Below are 15,953 nucleotides of genomic sequence, written 5' to 3' on the forward strand. Positions count from 1 at the left end.
TTGTCTCTTTGTTTTTTGTTTAATTTTAAAATGCTTAATAAATATCATTATTTTTTAAAAAAACAAAGAGATATTTGCACCATGGTGCAAGGCCACATTAACTGTCCAGGACTCGCACCAGTAGCAGACATCACTGGGCACCTGCAGAGGCCCCTGTTTCCCTGCTATTTTCCCCTGCTCCTGGTGTTCTTCCTTCTTGCTACTTCTGCCTTTCATCTGCCCTCTCTGAGTAAGCTGGCAGAAAGAGGAGCAAGGAAGAATGGTTACATCTGCCTGCCTCGTCCTCTGAAAAATGGTGCCAACCAGGTCTACAAGGAGACTTGAGCTGTTGGTTGGAGGAGTCACTTACAGGCCATCCCAGCTGGGTGTTTGCCATTGCAGCCCATGATTCCCCCTCATGTGGGATGTCAGACGATGCTGAAGGACCAATTGGGCATGGCAGAGAAATTTAAGCACATAGATCTCCTGACTTCACTTCAGCTAGCCGACTCATCACTGGGGATGAGTCACATACTCCTCCCCATGTACCTGCAAACTTCTAGTTTACAGTCTAGCTATGAATGGCTTTAAAAGAGGAATAAACAAATTCATGGAGGTCAAGACTACCAATTGCTTTTAGCCATAATAGCTATGTTCTGCCTCCACCAAGGGTAGGCAAACTAAGGCCCAGGGGCCAGATCTGGCTCAATCACCTTCTAAATCCGGCTCATGGAAGGTCCGGGAATCAGTGTGTTTTTACATGAGTAGAATGTGTCCTTTTATTTAAAATGCACCTCTGGGTTATTTGTGGGGCCTGCCTGGTGTTTTTACATGAGTAGAATGTGCGCTTTTATTTAAAATGCATCTCTGGGTTATTTGTGGGGCATAGGAATTCCTTCATTCCCCCCCCCAAATATAGTCTGGCCCCCACAAGGTCTGAGGGACAGTGGACAGACCCCCTGCTGAAAAAGTTTGCTGACCCCTGGTCTCCACAATTGGAGGTAGTGTGCCTTTGAATGCCTGTTGCTGGAAAGTGAAAGTGGAGAGAGTACACTTGGGTCATTCTTGAACACCTAGTTTCTTAAAACAAGTACCACAGATCAGAAAGTATCAGTGTGTGAAGAACTGAGACCAACTAGAAAGAATTGACAAGTATGAGCCTAACAACAAGCAAGTCAGCCTTTTGTGCTTTGGCTAGCATTGAAATAACCATTTGGAAAATCTGATTTGATGTCTGCTTTTATGATGAAGAATCCTCCAAATGTGCATTTTTTTTTCTGATCTGAAAACATTTGCAGAGATCATTACAATGTGTGGACTACTCCAGTTATCGGGCTTCTCTACTAACTCTACAGCATAGATAGGAGCCTGTTATCCCTGATGACTGAGGCTGATGGGAGCTGGAATCCATCAACATCTAGAGAGCCACAGGTTTCTCCAGTCCCTGCTCTGTAGCAACTTCTTAGAATCCTTAACTGTAGAATTTAGTAGATGGACAGAACATGAAGTCAAGTGCAGTTCATAATTTTAACAGAAGAGTGTCATCAAAAGGTTAAGGAGAACAAAACAAACAAGGACTTCACATAACCACGGTGCTGCTTAGAATGGGAGGGGGAGCCATAAGTTTCAAGAAATAATTGGAATTCCTTCAGGATTATACTATTCTATCTCAGAACAAAATTATGATCATAACTTTGCATTTGGTTAATGAATCAGAAGCCCATCCTGCTGCTAAACACATTTGTGTGCCTTATTATTGCTTTCTCCTCAGTGAACAAAGCCATTAGAAATTACTGTCAAATTTAAATTAGTCCCATGAGCAAAGGGTTGGTAGCAGTACAGTGCCATCTTGCCCTATTCTCCTTAACAATCTGATATAATGATGGTATGAAACCATGAAAAGGGAACATTTTGCTTGATTTCATTTCACCTTTGTACCTAGTGGTTGTCTTTAATGCACAGTAGACCAACTGAAGTTATTGAGCATGACTAACTTTGTTCCACTGACTTCAATAGGTCTACTCTGAGTGGAACTACAACCAAAACTCTCTAAAATAAAGTCTTACAAACTTTTATGTATTTCACCTAGCTTGCCCCTAACAATACAGTAATACTTAAGATTTGCATAGCACTTCTAGTGTTCTGAGAGCTTCAAATACGTTATCTAGTGGCAGTTCTGACAGCAACCCTGCAAGGCAGGGATGGGAAACCTGTGATCATCCAAATGCTGTTGGACTACAATACCCATCATCCTAACCACTGGCCACACAGGCTGGGGCTGAGGGGACTTTGGGTCTAACATGCTCCCCAACTCTGCTGTAAGGTTAAGTCAGTTCTATTTTGCAGATGGGGGGGGGGGCTGAGGGAGCCTTGCTTAAAGCCCTCAAGTAAGTTCAGGGCAGAAAAAGTTCTACAGATCCAGAATAAAACTGCAGACCTCCTGATTTATTGCCGAAATGTCATACACATCGTACATTTAAGTCACATTAAAAACCCAGCCCACAGACACACACACACACAAAAGGAAGGGCTATTGGTTTGTTTCTATTATGCATTTTGGGTTCTCATTTTGTATTTTTATGTTGTGAACCACCCTGTGATCTTCAGATGAAAGGAGGTCTACAACAACAACCACAAGGAATCATGCGAGCTGTCATTTTACCCCTCACATAGCTACAATTCCCAGCATCTTTAACAAACTACAGTTTCCAGGATTCTTTGGTGGAAGCGAAGTGCTTTAAATGTATGTGTATGTGCAGCCTTACCCTCTATGCCAGGCTTCCTCAAACTCAGCCCTCCAGATGTTTTTGGCCTACAATTCCCATGATCCCTAGCCAGCAGGACCAGTGGTCAGGGATGATGGGAATTGTAGTCTCAAAACATCTGGAGGCCCGTTTGAGGAAGCCTGCTCTATGCTATATCAATTCATGAGAAACGAAGCATTTCCATTATGAGGAGACAGAAGGCTTAGCTTGAGCCTGATTCCCCTGTGCATCCCCCCTCCCACAATCACCTTGTCTTGTGTGATAAGATCAAATGATCTTTGATCATTTTCTTTCTTCACTGCATGGTTCAGCCACAAAGAAAGTTCAGTAATCTGCTATTAGGCGCCTTGCATGTGTGAACAATTGCCCGACTGTAATCTTACCTCCTCCTTGAATGTGGAGAAGAAAAAGATCAAGCATTTCCAAAGCTGCTACATGCACCTAACTCTGCTGACTAGTAGGCACCCACTGGGTATGAACAGTGTGTGACATACAGAGAGATGGCATCAGCAAGGAGGAGGCAAAGTGCTCCATCTGCTTCCTAGCACACAACAAAAGGTTAATGTTTCCTACTGCACACTGTGGTCCTCAGATATAACTGCATTTGTGTTTATCAAACATTTTAATCACTGACTCATTAAGAACCATTCAACAAAGAGAATCAGGAGAGGTGGCGGATGGGGACTATCAAGCACTTCCAGCAACAGCAAGAGACCAGAGAGAGTAATCAAAGTTCAGAGTGAGCCATGTGAACACTGAAAAGGGTAGCAATCTATGACATGCAGGTACAGCTACGTACCTGTTCCCAGCCTCCTTCTCTCTCTCAATTTCGCTCTCTACAACCCTTTGTTGGTTTGTTAGGCTGTCAATATGGGAATGACAGGCATCCAGTTCCTCCCTGAAAAAAAGCAGGCACAAATCACTGGGGGCAGGGAGGGGGGTCTTCCTAAATCTCAAGACCCTTCTCTTTCTTTGACATTTCTGGCAACTAAGCTGCAGATTTCAGCACAGAATTAACAGTCAAAAATTCATCTGTGTACAAATTAATGATTATAAGATTATAAATACTGTATATTTTAATACTGTAATTAAAAAACCCCCCAAGAATGCCAAGTTATATCCAATGTTAGCCCTACTCAAAGTGGGTCCACTGAAATTAATTGACTAACTTCAATCTATTAATTTTAATAGGTGCACTTCAAATAGGACTTAGTTGTTTACAACAGATGTTCATCAATTCCAGTGGCTCTACTCTGAGTAAGACTTACCGTATTTTGCGCCCCATAAGACGCTCCGGCCCATAAGACGCACCTAGTTTTTTGGGGGGGAAATAAAGAAAAAAAATTATTTCCCCCCCCCCAGGTGCGGGGCTGGAAGAACCAGGTCGGGGAACAGTGGGAAGGCACGCTCTGCCTCCCCGCTGTCCCCCGAGCTTGTGGGGCTGGCGATGGGGAGAAGTGCACCAGTCCCGGGAGGGCAGGCAGCTCTGTGCCGCCATCCCGAGCGGGGCGGGACTTAGCGCCCCGCTCGGGATGGCGGCACAGAGCTGCCTGCCGTCGCGGGACTGCAGGCAGGTCTACGCCGCCATCCCGAGCACGGCGGGACTTAGCGCCCCGCTCGGGATGGCGGCGTAGACCTGCCTGCAGTCCCGCGACGGCAGGCAGCTCTGTGCCGCCATCCCGAGCACGGCGGGACTTAGCGCCCCGCTCGGGATGGCGGCGTAGACCTGCCTGCAGTCCCGCGACGGCAGGCAGCTCTGTGCCGCCATCCCGAGCGCGGCGGGACTTAGCGCCCCGCTCGGGATGGCGGCGTAGACCTGCCTGCAGTCCCGCGACGGCAGGCAGCTCTGTGCCGCCATCCCGAGCGCGGCGGGACTTAGCGCCCCGCTCGGGATGGCGGCGTAGACCTGCCTGCAGTCCCGCGACGGCAGGCAGCTCTGTGCCGCCATCCCGAGCGCGGCGGGACTTAGCGCCCCGCTCGGGATGGCGGCGTAGACCTGCCTGCAGTCCCGCGATGGCAGGCAGCTCTGTGCCGCCATCCTGAGCGGGGCGGGACTTAGCGCCCCGCTCGGGATGGCGGCGTAGACCTGCCTGCAGTCCCGCGACGGCAGGCAGCTCTGTGCCGCCATCCCGAGCGGGGCGGGACTTAGCGCCCCGCTCGGGATGGCGGCGCAGAGCTGCGCTGGTCCCAGGACCGCAGGCAGCTCTGCACGGCCACCGGGAGCGGGGCGGAGCTTCTCCCCCGGCTCCCGGTGGCCGCGCAGAGCTGCGCTGGTCCCAGGGCCGCAGGCAGCTCTGCGCGGCCCCCGGGAGCGGGGTCGGAGCTTCGCCCCCGGCTCCCGGTGGCCGCGCAGAGCTGCGCTGGTCCCGGGATTGCAGGCAGCTCTGTGCAACCCTCGAGCCGGTCTCCCGAGGGTTGCGCAGAGCTTCCTGAAGCCTGGAGAGCGAGAGGGGTCGGTACGCACCGACCCCCCTCGCTCTCCAGGCTTCAGCGAAAGCCTGCATTCGCCCCATAGGACACGCACACATTTCCCCTTCATTTTTGGAGGGGAAAAAGTGCGTCTTATGGGGCGAAAAATACGGTAGTTGGCTACAATCCATAGCAATACTTAGAGTAGTGTTCAACTTATTCTGAGTAGAACCTCAAGAATTAATGAAGATGACTGAAGGCTTATCCACATTTCCTCTTGTCCCGCTGCTTTCACCTGGGCAAAACCACTCTTTAGTACTCAGTCAGAGCAAATGGCATTAATGTTTTCTCCGAACTGAGATTTGCTCCAATTTAGCACTAAAGATTTAGCACTAAACAAACTAAAGAGCAGTTTTCCCTGGGAAAGGAACAGGGCAGGGGGAAAACCACTCAGGCCAGTGCCTAGAAAGTGTGGGTCAAGTGGAAAACCACTTGGGCACTTGCTTTCTAGGCACAGAACTAGCAGAAGTGTAGACAAGCCCTAAGTTAGGTCCAGTAATTTCAATGGGTCTACTATGAGTAAAATTTAGCTAATACCATCCTTCGTATTTATTTTTTATGAAAAGAATTTCTAAACCACTTTTCATTTATAAATAAATCCTGAAGCAGTATATAAAAATAATATAGTGACAAAAATAATAATAAAATATTAATTTATGTTTATAGGCTTCTTTGAAAGGATGATCAGGATATAAACTGAATGAATAAATAAATAAATAAATAAAACAAATAAACAACAACAGTGAAACAGTAAAAACATCACAATTATAGAAGCAGGTTCATCAAAAGCAAGCATCAATGGTTGAGAAATTTATATGCATTTATTTAAAATCAATGATACAGATGTTGAGGGTTGGGGAGGTGGGTGCTTGCTTAGAGCAACTGAGTGAGTTCGTGGGAAGTGAGAGATTTGAACTGAATTTGTAGCCAAGAGCTTACCTGTGCCCTTATCCACATGAAATGTCATAAATTTCTGAAGAGGGAGACAGCAGCAATCTGTGTTAGGGCTCCAGCATGAGGGGTAGGGAGGCGTAAACCCTATTGGACAGTGTGCAATTTGTGCTGCAAAACAACCTCTAATTCAAGGGGAGCTCTTTCCCCCAGCCCTCCATGCAAATTGCAGGTTTGTGTCCATGATCCCAATCAAGACCATAGCAGGGGGCAGGCAATAGGATTGTCAGAGAATTCTGGTGAAAATAAAAATATGAGGTGGAAATTGCTGCAATTCACATGTTTGCAGTCATGTGATCCACATATTTGTTCACACCCTTCTTGATTTTTTAAGTCCTCAAATGATCCATAATCAATGACTATTTTTTAAAACGTTGTTTTGACGTTTCCTTTACATTGAAATGAATGTAAGTTACGTAAATAGCTCCATAATCTATGTTAAACAGTGAACAGTGAGACAAGTCTTGAAATATTTGGCAGAAAGTGAACTGCAGTGAAACAGAAACAGCACTGATTATGAGAATACAGATCAGAGCAGAAATTACTGCCTTTTTATGCCCATAGGAGAAGCATTAAAGACCCCTTACCCACCATGCTAGGATCCCAGAATGCTAGTAATCTGCATATAAAGCACACCCCTGCATTTAAGGGCACTGACACATAGCTAACTATTGCCTAGCTCAGCCCTCAGTCGCTTGACACTATATTATGCTACTCAGTTCCTCCATTTCCTCCCCTGCCTGCTTACTCCTACTTCCAGGAACCCAAGGGTATTTTAAGCAAGAACATTTTCTTTTAAATAATGGCAGCAGACAGACCCTTTCAGCATAATGAGAAATCAAGTCTTTAAGCACAGGCTAAACCCTAAAAACAACTTTTACTCCATACATTGTGGAAACAGCGGAAAATGCTTATGTGTGTGTAGTGGGGAGGGTGGATGGAGAACTGACCTGGTTTTCCTAATAATCATCTCCTTTTCCTTGGCTAGATTGTCAAGTTGGTTCAGGTTCCTGCGCAAGTTGAGAACACGAACTCTGTCTGCATAGTTCATTGTTTTTTTTATTCTCTGTGTCTTTGGTTGTTCTGAGCCTTCCCTGCTTGGTTGGCTGGGCGTGGGGAGAGAACAGATTTCTATTTCCATAGATCTTAAGATCAAAAAGCCATAAAAAAACAACAGAGGCCTTATAGGCCTTATAAATTTACTTGGTTTACTTATATATTTAATTACCATCTTAGAATTATTTCTGTTCCACCTCTTTGCCCCTACAAGGTGTCAAAGATGGAGACAAGCAACAAGAAGAAAGTTGTCACGTTTCTGCTTCTCTTGAGGGCTTTCTGTCTGGTATAGTGTCACCCAGCAATGAAGACAGGGATGCTTTATGAAATCAGGTCGAGGATTTCCTGTGCCCCTCCCTTGATCAAGGGTGGGGGCTGACGGCATCCCTCCCTGTATCTCCATCTGGCCCTCAGCATTCTGCCCAAGTCACTCCCCTCAGTGGCTCTGATTTATTTACCTGGCTGGAACATAAGTGTGAAAATACTTACTGGAGAATGGGAGAGTGGTGTGTGTCTATCTGCACCCACATCTCTCACACCCACCACTGGCATGTGGCCTATGGAAGGTTGCCCATGAGGAAATGTAGCCCTTTGGCGAGAAAAAAATCCCTACTCCCACTGTAGAGCTGTTGGATTAGAACTTCCAACATGCTAGTGCTCATGGGGGTTGGAGTTCAACCAGATATGGAGGGTCAGTGGTTCCCCATCCCTAAAAGAGACCTTCATCTGATCAAGGGACACAAGATGCTGCCTTATATCAAGTCAAACCAATCGTGCATCTAGCTGTGTACTGTCTACCCTGACTGGCAGTGGCTTTCCAGGGTTTCAGGCAGGGAGCATCCTCTGTTCTACCTGGAGATACCAGGGATTGAACCAGGGACCTTCTGCATGCAAAGCAGATGCTCCACCACTGAGCTATGGCCGTTCCCCAAGCAAGAACATTATGTTCTTATGGGTACTCTATCTGAATTCTGAAGTGAAAAGAGTATCTTCTCATGCCAAAGCACTCACCCAATAGAAACCAAATCCTCTCCTTTCTCTCCTTCCTCTTCACCTCCTTCCAAAGCATCATTACTGTCTGTGCGGGCCTCCTCCTCATAATCGTCTTCAAGTTCAGGTCCTGATGGAAAGGAAGGAAACTTTTGCCCTTTGCGACTTCGATACCCTTCCTTGACAAGTCGACACAAGACAAGAGGCCACACAGATGACAAGCTAAAAGCTTTACTACTGTGTATAATGGGGGGGGATCTTGTCACAAAATATATACAAAGACAATTTTACACTCAGGGACTTAACGCAGGCAAATGCACTCCACCTTGGCGACAGAGCTGTCACAAGCCATCTTTCCTAAGTGCTGCACAAAGGAACTCTGTAATAGCCAAATGGGAAAATGGAATTTACAGTTCAATGACAGACTGTAGCAGACAGCAGAGGAAAACGCATTTGTTTGAGCATTCTGTTCATACGTCTCCACCATTTCCATAAGCTCCACATCTATGCTCCATTGCTATCAGGAGAAGCAATGAAGGTCCTGAGTCAGTGCCTGGAGGTGGTAATGGACGGGGTTGCTACCCTGGGCTCCTTTCACGAGGAATGGCAGGAAATAAATTGAACCCATAAATATGGACCCATAAATTGAAGCTGAATCCAGACAATGTGAAGCTTCTGTGCTTCCCAGGTCCAAGATTGGCTGGGACAGACTGTTCTGGACAGGGTGGTAACCCACCTTGAAGGACATGAGGACATAAGAGATTGCTGAATTAGGCCAATAACCCATCTAGTCCAACATCCTGTTCAAACAATGGCCAACTAGATGCCTGTAGGAAAACCACAAGAACACAAGAGGACTCTCCCCTCTTGCAGTTTCCAGCAACTGGTATTCAGAAGCATTGCTGCCTGGTAGGTAGTTTGGGAGTACTCCTGGAACTATCACTGTCACTTGAAGCCCAGGTGTTTATGCCCAGTGTCAGGTGATGTATTAACTAGAGCCTTTTCTGCACAGGGATAGCTGGCTACAGTTATCCACACTTTAGTAACCACCAGGAAAGACTACAGTAACACACTTTATGTGGGGCTGACCTTGAAGGAAATACAGAATTCGCACCTAGTGCAGAATGCAGCAGCCCAGGGTGTTGACGGGGAAAGTCACATATAATCTCTATTTTCAGACAGCTGCAACATTGCCTCTCTGATGGGCAGACCTTACCTAGGATAATTTGTTTTTAAGATTCAGCAACTGTTGGGACAACTTCAATGCTACTATTCAGAACTCCATGCTTCCTGTTGAGCCAGTACTGTTATTAACCTGAATAAAATTATCTTCCTTTCAAATCAGAGCTGCTGTAGTTGCAAAGCTCTGATGACCCAGAGTATAGCTCATAGACAGAGTAGAAGGTTTGCTCTTATGAGGACACTGACGTCTCTAAGGTAGGGGCAGACCACCGCTTTGTTATATATCTACCATTCCCTGATGTTCCTCTTCCTCAGCTCATTGCCTATGTGTTTCGTGCTTCCTTCAGCTGCTTTGCTTGTGGGCTTTATGATACTTGGCTTCCTCACCACTCTGCGCCACAAAGCTAATCCTGCCCCTATGACCTGTGTGCATTTTTAATTAGCAATGTGCTAAAGGTTTCCTTTTGTTTATTTAAATACAAAAAGGGGAGCTATGGGAAGAGCATGAAAAACACATTTTTCTCTAGCATTTGCCTTTATTTTGCCTAGGCTTCTTCTTTCCCAAGTGATCCTGACCATTCAGGGATCATATAAGGAATCTGCCAATGCCACAGCATCACACCCGTGGTTTAAATTAGCAAGGGGTGAGGAAATTTCCTCACTGCCAAGGCAACTGAGCTGTGCAATCCTGGGTTTCTTAGCACCAGAGACACAATTTGTCCCTATTCTCCAGAAAAGTGAGTACAGACTCCCCCTGATTTGCTTGGGGGTTGCTTTCCGGGTCATCACATGCAACAGCAGACCATGCAAAAGCCTGCTCTGACCCCATTCTGTCCCCTTTTCCAGCCATTTCTGGGTCACTGCAATGCACATGCACGGACATGGTGAAAATTATACTTCTAAGGAGACACAATTTTCCCCTGAAACTAATTCCCACCCTCCCACTTCCAGGTCAACTCTAAATTTCTGACCAAACTGGCAGCTCCCTTCCCCCACTGAATCTGGACTTCAAGTATTCTTGCAGTGTCCTTCCCTGAGCAATTGGAATGTTCACAAATATTCCATGTCCTCACACTCAGCTTGACCAATTGGTGTCAGAAGCCTCACAAGTGCAATAAAATATACACCATCATTTTATATATGAACCTTTCCAGCTTTCCTCCTCTTGCACAAGTTGGTCAGATATCATCTCATCTTCTTCATTATCTTCGTTCTCTTCATTCTCTTCAGGCCTGAGGTTCTCTTCTGAAATGCCAGTGGATTCCATGTCATTTATTTGGTCCATCTTTTTCCTTTCAAACAGAGCTTAGCTGCCAAAGAAAACAATAAATGTTAGCACAAAAACTGTTTTCAACCAAAACAAAGCATGTAATTTAAAACAAATAGTACTAAATAAATATCTTCCTGTTCTGCGACCAAAATACTATAGGTCCAATATTTAAAAAGATTATATCCAACTAAGTTACTCTAGGCCTAAGCTGGTCATACTTTTTAACTTCTGTGTGTCTACTTTGAGTACATAGGAAACTGTGATAGACCATTGGTCTACCTAGCTCTGATTGGCAGTGACTCTCTAGAGCTTTTGACAGAGTTCTACCCCAGCCCTATTTGGAGATGCCTAAAAGGACATGGGTCTAAAGCACTGAGCTGCTTGGCTTAGAATAGAATCATAGAATCATAGACCACAAGGGCCATCAAGTCCAACCCCCTGCCAAGCAGGAAACACCATCAGAGCACTCCTGACATATGGTTGTCAAGCCTCTGCTTAAAGACCTCCAAAGAAGGAGACTCCACCACACTCCTTGGCAGCAAATCCCACAGTTGAACAGCTCTTATTGTCAGGATGTTCTTCCTAATGTTTAGGTGGAATCTTCTTTCTTGTAGTTTGGATCCATTGCTCCGTGTCCGCTTCTCTGGAGCAGCAGAAAACAACCTTTCTCCCTCCTCTATATGACATCCTTTTATATATTTGAACATGGCTTGCTGATCGGAAGGTCAGCAGTTTGAATCCATGCAACGGGGTGAATTCTCATTGCTCTGTCCCAGCTTCTGCCAACCTAGCAGTTCAAAAGCAAACCGGTGCAAATAGATAAATAGATACTGCTGTGGCCGGAAGGCCAATGGCGTTTATGTGCGCTCTAGCACTTGTCATGGTCTTCTGTGCACCAGTAGCAGTTTAGTCCTGCTGGCCACATGACCTGGAAAGCTGTCTGCGGACAAACACTGGCTCCCTCAGCCTGAAAATTGAGATGAGCGCCACATCCCATAGTCACTTAACCATCCAGGGGTCCTTTACCTTTACCTACCTACCTGTAGATGCAAAGGATTGAATCCAGGACCTTCTGCATGCAAAGCAGATGCCTTACCAATGGGCTATGGCCCTTCACCTACTCATCCAATGGTAGGATTAGCATTGGATACAACCCTTGATGTTTTCCTTAGAAATTATATGAAAAGTGGTGTGTGTTTTTTAAAAAACAAACCAGTCAAAATTAATTTGTTCTTAACCCTGTATTTGACTGTAAGCTGAATCAATGCAGGTCTTATCTGGCAATTCTTGAGAAGAAGTCTACTCCCTAACAAATTTAGGAGAATTTTTTAAAATTCTGGTAAAAACTCTGTATATTTTATTATTATTATTATTATTATTGGACAAGTATGAGAACACCTGTCGCTTTTCAATGTGCTGAACATTTTGTACCATTCGTCCTTTCTTCTTCGTTTTTATGCTCGTTATTTTTTGTATTGGCTTATGGCTGAAGAAAAGAAATTAATCTGAATCAAAGCTTTTATTACGTAAAAATCATTATCTAAACCTGGAGTCAGTAGCTCATGAAAAAACATTCTTGGAAGCTTCACATGGAGTGCTTGCTCTCAAAGCATAAACTTCCCCTTCTTTCCAGCAAACAGGTATATGTAGGTCACTTTCGGACTGTATTTTGCAGGAGGGATTCACACTCATACCAAAAACATAAGGGTGTGCAAGTGGATTATAGCGCCCTGCCACCCTAGCACAACAAATCTTTCTCGGGCTTGATTTCAAAAACAGAGAAACTGAAGACCACCCAGGCCATTCCACCCAGGCCATTTTCCTGCTAAATGTCACCCCTCAAATCTGTCATTTCTTTATTTAAACAATTTTATACCCTGCTTTTCATAGCTGAGAAAACTTCCCAGAACCATTTACAAAAAAACAGTAGGAAGACAGCCCCTGGTTCATGGCTTACAGTCTAAAAGGCAGGACACACAAGGAAAAAGGGAGCATGGGGGAAAGTCAACTCAGACACAAGTACTTAAAGATACCTTCAAATGTGCATTTGGAGCAAGATCACCACAAAAACAAGTACAGGAGATGAAGGGAAAGACCCACTCATCATATTGTGTGTACTCTTCACCCTAGAAATGTAAATTTCTTTTTCTTTTTTTCATAAAGAAAAAGATAATGAGGTAAACCTATAGCCTATTCCAGCCCAACTCTAGGAAAACAAAAATTCTAGTACTGGTGGGCTTGATCTGGAAGCAAAGGCCAGCTGTTTTAACTAGACCCAGAGGCGAAACCTAGCACAAAAGCTGTCTACTCTTCTGGAGATCCATAATCTTTGGGGTCTGCCATGTAATAAATAAAAACATAACAGTTGTATATTAGAGGTTGACGCAAGAGTGTATACTTAAAAAAACGTTTTAGCATGGCCTTCCTTCCTATTAAAATGCTCAAAGCTGCTGAAATAAATCTGGGGTGCTTAAAAACAACCCAAGGTTGCAGCCAACTAAGTTTTATTCAGACTAGACTCACTGAAATATGTGGGCTGTATCCAACGCTAGTCCTACTCAGAGTAGACACAGTGACATTAATGAGCATGGCCAACTTATGTCCACTAGGAGCAATGAGTCTACAACCGCCATGTCTCTAAGTTAGTCGTCACCATTCATTTCAAGGGGTCTACTCTGAGCAGGACGAGCACCGGGTACAACCTTCCAACAGTTTTAATTGTGTACACCTGTAGCAGATGCAGAATATCAACTTTCCTTCACCCCCTGTTGGATTTATCGCTGTTGAGTAAAATTGTTATCAGCGCAAGTGACTTAAGATTGACAGATAAGTGTAGCAAACCAATCTATACTAACTATGGACGTCTTTTACATCTGAAACAGCGCCGCAACGGAAACTTCCCCCACCCTTCAATCTCTCCCCTTCCCGCTATTGGTATCGCCCAACCGCCTCGAGTTTTAAATGAACTTGCCCCAAAGGAAGGACGCAAAAGGGAACACGACCGCCTTACCTCCGGAGCGCTTACCACTCGTCAAGTTTGGGGTGGCTTCTAAGGCAACGGAGCGAACCAAGTTATAAAAAAGGGGGTGGGAGATCACAGTTTTGCTTTTTTATTATTATTAAAACGGGAGAAATATGGCGCTTTCCCGCACGTTCTCTAACGGAAAATACTTTTCTTTTTTTTGGCCATTGGTAAAGAACTGAGGCAAAGGCGGGTGGGCGTAGATGTTCCCCTGCCTCGAGTTGAGGGGATGGTACATCCCAACAGCGCCTAGGCTGGCTAGGTGAGCTCTGTCACCTTTTAAAGCTTGCGCAGAAGGGCAGCTTTTTAAAAAGCTGTTGAAGGGACAGCAGGAGAAGTGGCGTCTGACCTAATGGTGCCCCCCCCCCCCCACTTCTGTTTTAAATCTTAAAAACCCAGGAGCCTAATTCTTTCCACTTCGCTTTCTAGACATTATGTTTCTTGGGAAAACACGAATTACAAACGTATACTCGCCGAAGCTAAACGCGTGCGCGCACAAACACTTATTACCTCAGCTGCCTCAATACTGGCAAAATGGGAATCGATCAAAACTCAACGAAATGTAGCGCCCAGTGAAAACATTGATAGCATTACAATCAAGCCTAACAAGTGAAACATCTTTTTAATAATAATAATGATGATGATGATGATGATGATAGTTAATACTATTACAAGTTCAGGTCAAAGGAACAGCTCAGTCAGTTGTAGAGCATGAGACTTGTAATCTTAGGGTCATGGGTCCAAGCCCCGCTGGCCAAAAAGATTCCAGCTTTCCAGGGGTTGGACTAGATGATCCTAGGGGGTCCCCTGCAACTCTACAATTCTTTGAATTGTATGAATTCTTTATTTTTCAGAGGGAGAACAGATTCCCACAAGAGTCTCTACTTCCTTGGAGGTTTTTAAGCATAGGTTGGATGGCCATCTGTCATGTAGGACCTTGTTGAGATTCCTGCATTGCAGGAGGGTTGGACTAGGTTACTCTCAGAGTCCCTTCTAATGCTATGATTCTATGAACACTGGTGCCACCCGTGGGGGAAAAGTTCCACTACGTGTTCCCACAAGCCATCAGGCTGTGGCAAAACTAACTGGGCTCCATTAGTGTCCTTACTGGGCAGTGAAGAGAAATTCTTTTTTACCAGGAAGCTGGTCCAGAGTTAGGCTGTGAGGGGTGTGCCTGGCCTGAGGACATCTACTGAGATTCTTCATGAGGATTTGAACCTGTTTCTCCCAGATTGATTAATTAATTAATTGGTTAATTAACCGCTACACTAGTGATGGAAACCATTTTTTGCCCAAGGACCACATTCTCTGCTGGGCCACCTCTGCGGTGGACAGGGGACAGAGCAACAACAATGATTTTTTTACCTCATGTGTAGTAGGGTAGTTTCTACACACTCTCTCACATACCTTTCTGTACAAGGAAGCATGATCAGAGGTCCAGGAAATATTCTAGTCAAGCAAAGACACTCAAGGGGATTGTAGAGCAGGGCCAGTGAGGGGTGTAGCCTATAGAGAGTCCTGAGGGCCAGTTAGTGAGATCTGAAGGGCCACATTTGGACCCTAGGCCTGCAAGATGACAGCTATTCACCTACACTAGTAGTCAATACCAGGCTGCTTGCAAGATCAGAACCATAACTTTGAATTGCACCCAAAGACAAACGAAGCCACTGGAGATATTTTAAACCTGGCAAAATATGTTCAATGTGGCAGGTCCCTTCCAGATCACCACTTAATCTCCGGATACGTTTTCCTGAACTAAACTGACACTGCTCAGTGACTGAGTTTGCCAACTGGCTGTGAATAAAAAACTGTCTGCCAACTGACAGGAAAAACAATTGATTTCAAAAATAATCAGCTAAATCCTTATTTAGAGTTCTCCAGTTTTCCTGTATATACATATCTCCAAGCCGGCCCTTTCTGGCTCCTTTTCTCTCTGTTCTTTTTTAAGAACTGGCAGATAGAACATAAATTCTTATAAAATGAAATCTCCTGCTACATCTGAGTGACAACTTCTCTGTTACCATTTTTAATTTGTATTTCATCTTCCCACTGCCCTCCCCCATAAAGGCTACTGTTGTAGAAATAGCATGTATAGCTATTTTCCCTCTTTCCTATACTGAGCTATAGGTTGCATCCAGCTAAGGCCCCATTGCACTGTATATTGAAAGCAATATCATACCACTTTAAACAGTCAACAGCTTCCCCCCTGGGAACTGTAGTTTGTTAAGGATGCTGAGAGTTGTTAGAAGACCTCAGTTCCCCTCACAGA

General features: G+C 45.0%; 1 protein-coding gene across 3 annotated transcripts in view; it reads right to left on the minus strand.

Moving 5' to 3' along the window:
• The window catches only part of CFAP74 (cilia and flagella associated protein 74), an 83,065-nt gene extending 69,245 nt beyond the window's left edge, over positions 1–13,820 (minus strand). For 2 of the 3 annotated variants that reach the window (XM_083512786.1, XM_083512788.1), the window contains exons 1-5: positions 13,518–13,648; positions 10,539–10,702; positions 8,232–8,340; positions 7,115–7,270; positions 3,544–3,642 (exon numbers count right to left, since the gene is read on the minus strand). In XM_083512786.1, coding sequence (XP_083368912.1) covers positions 3,544–3,642; positions 7,115–7,270; positions 8,232–8,340; positions 10,539–10,677 — 503 coding nt within the window. In that variant the 5' untranslated portion in view covers positions 10,678–10,702; positions 13,518–13,648. Of the gene's footprint in view, positions 1–3,543; positions 3,643–7,114; positions 7,271–8,231; positions 8,341–10,538; positions 10,703–13,517; positions 13,649–13,672 lie in introns of those variants that run through there. The other variant, XM_083512787.1, reaches the window with a different exon arrangement.
• Between the last annotated feature and the right edge of the window lie 2,133 nt (positions 13,821–15,953).

The sequence above is a fragment of the Podarcis liolepis genome, assembly GCF_965112155.1.
Source record: "Podarcis liolepis genome assembly, chromosome: 7".
In the NCBI taxonomy this organism is placed as follows: Eukaryota; Metazoa; Chordata; class Lepidosauria; order Squamata; family Lacertidae; genus Podarcis; species Podarcis liolepis.